Source organism: Eleutherodactylus coqui, chromosome 5, assembly GCF_035609145.1.
Source record: "Eleutherodactylus coqui strain aEleCoq1 chromosome 5, aEleCoq1.hap1, whole genome shotgun sequence".
Lineage (NCBI taxonomy): Eukaryota > Metazoa > Chordata > Amphibia > Anura > Eleutherodactylidae > Eleutherodactylus > Eleutherodactylus coqui.
Window position 1 is genome coordinate 172,786,398 of NC_089841.1, and position 9,440 is coordinate 172,795,837.

At 43.4% G+C, this 9,440-nt stretch overlaps 1 protein-coding gene across 1 annotated transcript; it reads right to left on the reverse strand.

The window, feature by feature from the left end:
* Window positions 1–7,331: 7,331 nt before the first annotated feature.
* LOC136628852 (olfactory receptor 5F1-like) lies at window positions 7,332–8,294 on the reverse strand. The gene has a single exon (XM_066604945.1). The coding sequence runs from the start codon at window positions 8,292–8,294 to the stop codon at window positions 7,332–7,334; it is 963 nt and encodes a 320-aa protein (XP_066461042.1).
* Between the last annotated feature and the right edge of the window lie 1,146 nt (window positions 8,295–9,440).

The window sequence follows — 9,440 nt, forward strand, 5'->3', positions numbered from 1 at the left end:
GTGATGCTATACCACAGGACCCTGGCGGACAAACTGATGGTAAAATTCCCATCCCACAGCGCTAGTGGCCGAAGGCGCAGTTCCGAGGGCCAGCTAGCAGGGAAGGCGCGGAGATCAGGCAGCATGTACAGCACAGGCAGGGGAACACTCTCTAAGGCCTTTGACAGCTTTCTGGCTCCCCAGCAAGACTGTGTCACCGCTCCCCAGTCAAGGCTGAGTCGGCGGGAGCACTGTAAAAGGATGGTGAGGGAGTACGTAGCCGATTGCACGACCGTCCTCCGTGACGCCTCTGCCCCCTACAACTACTGGGTGTCGAAGCTGGACACGTGGCCTGAACTCACGCTGTATGCCCTGGAGGTGCTTGCTTGTCCTGCGGCTAGCGTCTTGTCAGAGAGGGTGTTTAGTGCGGCTGGGGGAATCATCACAGATAAGCGTACCCGCCTGTCAACCGACAGTGCCGACAGGCTTACACTCATCAAGATGAACAAAGCCTGGATTTCCCCAGACTTCTCTTCTCCACCAGCGGACAGCAGCGATACCTAAACAATACGTAGGCTGCACCCGCGGATGGAAGCATTGTTCTCTATCACCATCAAAAACGGGGACCTTTTAGCTTCATCAATCTGTGTATAATATTCATGCTCCTCCTCCTGCTCCTCCTCCTGAAACCTCATGTAATCACGCCGAATGGGCAATTTTTCTTAGGCCCACAAGGCTCAGTCATATAATTTTTGTAAACAATTTTTGTACGTTTCAATGCTCATTAAAGCGTTGAAACTTGCACCTGAACCAATTTTTTTTTTAACTGGGCTGCCTCCAGGCCTAGTTACAAATTAAGCCACATTAACCAAAGCGATTAATGGGTTTCACCTGCCCTCTTGGTTGGGCATGGGCAATTTTTCTGATGTACATTAGTACTGTTGGTACACCAATTTTTTGGGGCCCTCGTCTACAGTGTAATCCAATAAATTTTTTGCCCACCTGCATTAAAGCTGACGTTACATTAGCTGTGCTGGGCACTGCAATGGGATATATTTATGTACCGCCGGTGGCTTCCTGGCACTTACCCATGCTGTCGGTCCACAGGGAGTTGTAACTGCATGTGTCCACTTCTAAAGAACCCCAGTCTGACTGGGGCATGCAGTGTGGGCCGAAGCCCACCTGCATTAACCCCTTGAGTGGCGGGTTTCCTACCACCCTGTCATGCCCACCAGGGCTGGTTTTTTAAAATGGTCTAATCATTGAATTTCAACTAGTTTTGCAGTTGCGTCTCAAGAGGCATAACTTTTTCATTTTTCCATTGACATGGCCGTATGAGGGCTTGTTTTTTGCGGGACAAGTTGTGATTTTTTAAACAGGGGGGAGGAAAAAAAGATATGGGGAAAAAAGAAAAAAAGGGGCCATGTCATTAAGGGGTTAAATAATGTATTAACTTCCTTCTCTGGGTCATTACGACGCACACGGATACCACATGTGTGATTGTATTTTTGATTTTTTACAAAGTAAAAGGAGAGAAGTGTTTTTTTTACTTTTTTAATAATTTTTTAACTTTTTTTTTTTTTTTTACTTTTTTTCTTTTTTTGGTCCCTTTAGGGGACTTCCACAGGGACCCATCAGGACCCCTGATCACATTCCGGGGGTCCGATGGTGACAGCCCTTTACATGCTGCAGTGACAACCCTTTACATGCTGCAGTCTATGTGACTGTAAAGGGTTAACACAGCAGAGATCGGAGGTTTTCTCTGATCTCTGCTGTAAGAGCTAGTACCTAGCTGTCCTCTGACAGCTTAGAACCAGCTCTCCCTGCCACAGAGACCATCGGCTTGCTTCTGACAAGCCGATGGTCTCTATGGCAACTTGTAAACAAAGCAGGAGATTGCCGACATATCGGCAATATCTTCTGCTGGTTTTTCAAAGCCCTTGCTTTGTTCTCTGTGGGTCTGTGCAGGCAGAGCACAATGTCACAGCTTGTGGCATGGTGCTCTGCAGCTCCCATAGTGATACATAGCCCGTTGCTATGAGCAGTGGAGCTCGTCCCGGAAATTTTCCGGGCGTGCCACTCAAGGGGTTAAACATGACCTTACCTCAGCTGTGCTGGGCAATGCAATGGGATTTATTTATGTACCGCCTGTGGCTTCCTGGGACCCTCCCATGCTGTCGGTCCACACAGACTTCACAATAGGGAGTTGTACCTGCCTGTCTCTACTTCTAAAGAACCCCAGTCTGACTGGGGCATGCAGTGTGGGCCGAAGCCCACCTGCATTAAACATGACATTACCTCAGCTGTGATGGGCAATGCAATGGGATATATTTATGTACCGCCGGTGGCTTCCTGGCACCCACCCATGCTGTCGGTCCACAGGGACTTCACAATAGGGAGTTGTACCTGCCTGTGTCTATGAATTAAAAACCCCGGTCAGGTTGGGGCATGCAGTGTGGGCCGAAGCCCACCTGCATTTAATCTGACGTTAGCTCTGCTGTCCAGGGCACTGCATTCGGATACATTTATGTACAGCCGGTGGGTTCCAGGGAGCCACCCATGCTGTGGGTGCACACGGAATTCCCATTGCGGAGTTGTACCTGCCTGTGACTATTTATAAAAAACCGCGGTCTGATTGGGGCATGCAGACACCTTGACAGAATGAATAGTGTGTGGCACATAGGTTCCCCATTGCTATGCCCACGTGTGCAGCTCCTGATGGCGGTGGCACAGGAATATATTTCTCATTGCTTCTGTACAGCATTGTGGGCTATCGCCCCGCCCCTTTTAAAGAGGGTCGCTGCCTAGCCGTGCCAACCCTCTGCAGTGTGTGCCTGCGGTTCCTCCTCATGGCAGACGCACTTATAAATAGACATGAGGGTGGTGTGGCAAGAGGCAGCTGAAGGCTGCGCAGGGACACTTTGGTGTGCGCTGTGGACACTGGGTCATGCGGGGGTTTGGGCAGCATGTAACCCAGGAGGAGTGGCAGCGGAGTGTCATGCAGGCAGTGATTGTGCTTTGTTGGAGGTAGTGTGGTGCTTAGCTAAGGTATGCATTGCTAATGAGGGCTTTTCAGAAGTAAAAATTGTTGGGGGGGGGGGGGGCACTCTTGCCGCTATTGTGGCTTAATAGTGGGACCTGGGAACTTGAGATGCAGCCCAACATGTAGCCCCTCGCCTGCCCTATCCGTTGCTGTGTCGTTCCCATCACTTTCTTGAATTGCCCAGATTTTCACAAATGGAAACCTTTGCGAGCATTGGTGATATACAAAAATGCTCGGGTCGCCCATTGACTTCAATGGGGTTCATTACTCGAAACGAACTCTCGAGCATCGCGAAAATTTCGTCCCGAGTAACGAGCACCCGAGCATTTTGGTGCTCGCTCATCTCTAATTGTTAACAAGGGTTTCAGTAACTTTTTTAAAACTTACATTTTCTTGTTGCATCACTGCTAGACAATCATGCTGGTATTTATGCTAGACAATCATGTTGGTATTCTATTTTAAATAGATCAGAATCTTGTTGCAAAAAAAATTTAAAAATGGCTGATTTGCAATACCTGGATCACCTATGCCTTCTCCTCCCCCCTTTGAACCAGGATACTCAATTGGAACTAGAGTAGCCGGGTTCAAAGTAGTACAACATTGGAAAAAGATTTGATGGATGCAGATAAGGCTTGTAAGATGTTAGCGCCAATAACAGAGACATGACTTACATCGGGGCAGAATAATCTACAAACATCTACTAATATTTGAAATGTGATATCCTTTAAGCAAATTCATTATTAATCTGATCCTGCCTGCAATGTCTTATCAAATTTGAGAAGAAAAACTTTTACTGGCCGCTCAAGATCCTCACCCCCTCCTTTGTTGACAAGAGAGGGATGATCCATTATGTACTTTTACATCATCTAGCTCCACCCCCTCGATACTGGCTGCTTGCGTCTATCTTCACACCTTCATTTAAACTTTATAGTCTGCCCATCCACATCACAAACAAGTAAAGTCTTATGCATGGGGGGTGGGGGGGGGGAACTTTTATCCTCAGTCAATATCTGCATCACACATTTTACATTCATCACAGCCTGAACACTGGTCATTAACTCTCATCCATCCATGTACTCAAGTCTGCCCCGTCAACCCCCCTCATTTGAAGGTGTACCAGTACATATAGATGCACAGAAAAAAAGTTTAACAAACATACATCAGTTGAAAAACATTGAGGTGAGTGCTATAATGTTATAAAGTACATGATTCTATTGAGATGAGATTGTGAATGAGCGCTATTTTTGACAAATTATGTGAAAAAGTTTGCTGAGTGACTGAGACATTCTATATTTCTTATTTACTCAAGCTATTATATGCTATATTAAACGCTGATATATTTTAGAATGCGTGGGTATCTTTCAGCCCACCCTTGTCTTTCCTTCTGTCTGTGACCCTGAGCTTAGAGTGAAATCTGAAAGCCCCCACCTTTGCAAAATAACTGTTATCTCTCTGCGAATATGCATTCACCGACTGAACAAAGTTGTTTTAGTTTAACCATTCCCTGCATTTGAACTCATAAATAACACATAAGCTGGGACCTTCTGACAGCGCACCATGTTCTGCATTTTCAACCCCTGTATTCTTAAAAGCCCCCACAGGATGTGAGTGGGGTATAACTTTCTTACACCTGTATGAAAGAGACCAAGACGTGTCCATTTGTGACCTCAGAACCCAGTAAGAATATACCTTAGAAATTGCTATATTTCCTGCCTTCTAAGACAGTATAATTCATTAGATTCATTCCAAGCTTCTATGCCATTGAAGCAAGCAAAGCTACTTTCCAGGGTTAGTATTGCATTCTTTCTCGCTGTTATCTCTTGACCTTGACAAGCTAGACACAGACTGCAGCTTCAAGTAAACAATCCTTCTCCCACTAAAAGCGAGCTCAGTTAACCATTTGTACATATATACATATATACACACACACATACATCTATATCTATCCACCTAGTATTATACACCTTTTCCTCTCTCTCTCTGCCACCAAATCACATGCTTTGTAACTTTCCTCTCGACTTTGCTTGTTCCTCATACTTCTCTCCCTACGTAACTGCCAATGTAACTTTCAATAACAGTCTCCCGACACCCTCTTGATCACTTACTGTACTTTCCAACATTTCAATTACGGATACTTTCTTAATATGTGTACATACTTAACTTTCTCTGACTGTTCCTCTGCTCCTCACTTCAGCACCTTCTAGTAAACCTTTGTCTTTTAAGGCGCCCTTCTTGGTCCTAAGAACCTCCTCCCAGTCACTATACTGTAATCTACCGTGCGGGTCCTTGTTACACATTTTCGAAGGAGTTTTCTTACATTTTACAAATTGGGACCCTTGTCTCTCCGCCATCAATTGATCCGCACGGCGGCGGCCCATAAGGGGATCCGTCTTCTTTAATAAGGTCTTACGCATATTAAAACAACAACAACAATAATAATAACACGCTCCATAGAGTGCATCCTTCTGACCCGAATTGTCAGCCCCTTATATATGGCAAAACAACCGAAGGTATCTCCTTCTATGGAACCAGTCCCATACAGTGCATCCCTCTCCTCAGCTAAACCATCAACAACTAACTAAACTAAAACGGAGGGTCCCTACTTCTATGAGACAAAATGAAAAGAAAGAGAAAAAATTCTGCAGATACAACAAACAATCTCCACTATTGTTAAAACACTATGGACTTCAGCAACAAATAGACTAGTGACTAGTCCCTGGATGGGTGATTGGTGCGCTTATCACGGTCAGTGGTCCGTGATGGCAAACCTGAAGCCCACGAGTTACCGTGTAGAACTCTTAACCCAAGCCATCCGGTCACAAAACACAGATAGTCCCTTCTGCTGCAAGACTCTGAGCGTAAAACGCAACATAGATATATGCTGGTCTTACCTGGAGTTCTGCGAGTTGATCAGGCTCGGTTTGCAGCAGGACGGCTTCCCCGTGGCATGGATCCGGGTGGTCTGGGCTGCACGGCTCCGGTTTTGTCGCCCCACTTTGTAGGGCGACATCTCTCAGGGAAATTCTGCGTACAGCACCAATCAGGCCCACCCCAATGCCCCGCTGCCGGCGGTAAAGAAGAGACACCACACACGGAGGTCTGGTATAGTTCCTCACACGGGGACATAACTGCGCACTTTATTACAGATTACATGGGGACTTATACCCTTTGGTCACATCACTAGGAATGGGTAATGGTCTCATTGGCTCAAATTCACCGCATAACCATATATTTGAAGTCCGCATTTCCGCCTGAGACAGTGATAATTATATACGTAGTTGAACAGTCGTTATCTAGATACGGCGCTTCTGGGAAAACAGCCAAGCACGCGGCCTTCGTATCCGGTTCTTCCTTGCGGTGTTCAAGATACATTTTGTCTTCGCCTTGCAAGGCCTTTGGAATATCTGATGTAAGGCGACTTATTAAGTTTTTCTCATTTTAGCATTTAATAGAACTTGCATACAGGTATAAAAGCATAAAAAACATATGGCAGTATATACATATACCCTCACAGTGCCACCTATTGGATGGCAGTTTTCCTGCAAATTAATGTCAGGTCCTTTAAGCAAGTCTTTATAACAATGATTGGTTTTCTGGCTTGTGGTCCATTCCCATACACATACAGCTGTTTTGGGGGTTTCGCCCCTCATCAGTGTACAGTAGATTTCTGGTTTGGCTATTGAGATGCCTATGATGTGGGTCAGGAAGGGTATCATCTCTCCTTAAAGAGAGCACGTAGAAGGTGTGTGGAGACACCTAGGAGGTGAGTGAGGAGACTTATAAGGCCCTGCAAGCTCCTCTGGAAAATATATGCAAATAAGGAAGATGGAACAATACCTCTGCAGCACAACCTATTGAATGGCAGTATTCCTGCAAATCAATGTCAGATACTTTAAACAAGTCTTTAGGAAAATGATTGGGAATTGACCACAAGCCAGAAAACCATACACATACAGCTGTTTCGGGTTTTTTGCCCCTCATCAGTGTACAGTAGGTTTGTGGCTTGGCTAGTGAGAGGCCTGTGATGTGGGTTAATCTAAATTATTCATTGATAGTATAAGAACATGCAGATCTGCTTTGTATCATGCACAACATCCAGTATGAAGCTCCATCTTCATACTGTCATGCACATAAGCAAATACATAATCTAAGCATAGTCTGTGCTCTGTGGACCCATCCTAAGGGTTGGTCATCAATTTTGAAAGTGGAGAAACCCCTTTAAAGAACTTGCTTCATGAAGATAATCTGATTACATAGCTTCTCTCTGTTTTGGCATTCAGTGGACCCCATATATGACACCCGTAAATATTTATCTAAACCTTCTGTGTGATATCCTTTTTTTAATAGCTTTCTGAAAATCTGCGTTTCTGAAACTATAGATTATTGGGTTGATCAAAGGAGTCATAACACTGTACATTACAGACAACACCTTTTTCTGTTCATTATAAGAATCGGAGCCTGGAAGTATGTATGTCAGAATAACAGTCCCAAAAAATATAGTAACCACAATTAGATGGGACCCACATGTGGAAAATGCTTTTTGCCTTCCATTTTCACTTCGAATTCTTAGTACAACTTTTAAAATGTAAATATATGAGAGAAGTGTTAACATAAAGCCACCTACAATCACAATTCCCCCCACAAAAATAGATACCAACTCATTTGAATAGGTATCTCTACAAGATAGCTTCAGCAGTGACGGTATATCACAAAAGAAGTGTCGGATTACGTGATCTTTGCAGAATGGTAACATAGCTGTGTACACAGTGTGCACAAGGGAATTGAAAAATCCAATAACCCAAGACAGGCACAACAGCTGTACACATAAAGAAGGATTCATACGTGTAGAATAAAATAAAGGTTGACATATAGCAATGTATCTATCATAAGCCATAACAGTGAGGAGAACACATTCAGAACCTCCAAGAGCAACAAAGAAATACATCTGAGTGAAGCAACCCACAAAAGAAATACTTTTAGACTCCTGAAGAAGGTTTCTTAGAGCTTTTGGTGTAATAGTTGAAGTGTAGAAGACCTCTAAAAATGACAAATTAGCCAGGAAAAAGTACATGGGCTTGTGTAGATGAGATTCTTGTTTAATTATTGCAATTATCATGAGATTTCCAGTGATTGTTAAGGCATAAATGGCAGAAAACATCACAAAAAGAACCATTTGTGGCAGTGGGGCTGTTACCAAGCCCAGAAGAATAAATTCTTCTTCATAAGTCAAATTTTTCTCTGTCCAGGTCCTGGGACTTGAATGAGTAAACATATAGATAAAACTAGTAAACAAAATTGGTAATCTACAATTTCTACACATTAAAAATGTATATGTACTGCACATACAGAAATATATAGGTAACACAACATGAATACAAAAATCTAAATTACCTTGTCCCCATTTTGTATTTTATTACTGCAAGTACATTTTACAGTCGTGTTTTCCATCCATGTATTGTGGCTCTAATATACTGTGCTACAAAACCCAAGTGCTCATTAAATGCTTGTCACACTGCCCTTTATCTATATGTTAGAACTCAGAAGGGTATTATTGTAACTTAAGGGAATTCATTATAGTAATTAGTATGTATATCTATTTTAAGAATAGAATAGAAAATAGGATACAAACCTAAATATTATTGAGAGAGTTTTAAAAGGTTCTCAATATTTGATGGGGTCTGACCTCTAAAATAACCTCCAATCAGCACAGGGAATGAAAGAAGACTAGAAAGCACTTAAAAACTCTTACCACCAATTCCCATGATGAAGCTGCCCATGGCCCAGAGATACGTTTGGTGAATTCCTTTCTTTGACATGGGTCCATGAACGGATATACCTCATGATGTTTTCCAACAATTTTGGGTGCTTTCTAGTCTTGTTTCACCTCTATGCTTACCATGTCACATTGATTTTCATCTCTTTTTGTATTTTAAGTTGATATTATTATTATTTTAGGTTACATTGTATTTAAGTTGATAATGTAAGATGGTGAGCGGTCTGCAAATCATGTCCTATGGAGAACGATTAAAGGATCTGGGAATGTTTAGCTTGCAAAAAAGAAGGCTGAGAGGAGACTTAATAGCTGTCTACAAATATCTGAAGGGTTGTCACAGTGCAGAGAGATCATCCCTATTCTCATTTGCACAAGGAAAGACTAGAAGCAATGGGATGAGACTGAAGGGGGGGGGGGAGACGCAAATTAGATATTAGAAAAAAACTTTCTGACATTGAGGGTGATCAATGAGTGAAACAGGTTACCATGGGGGGCGGTGAGTTCTCCTTCAATGGAAGCGTTCAAACAAACGCTGGACAAATATCTGCCTGGGATGATTTAGTAAATCCTGCACCGAGCAGGGGGTTGGACCCAATGACCCTGGAGATACCTTCCAACTCTATAATTCTATATCTATATCTAATC

Coding starts and splice junctions, on each gene's coding strand:
- LOC136628852 (XM_066604945.1), bottom strand. CDS start 8,294: ATGTTTACTCATTCAAGTCCCAGGACCTGGACAGAGAAAAATTTGACT.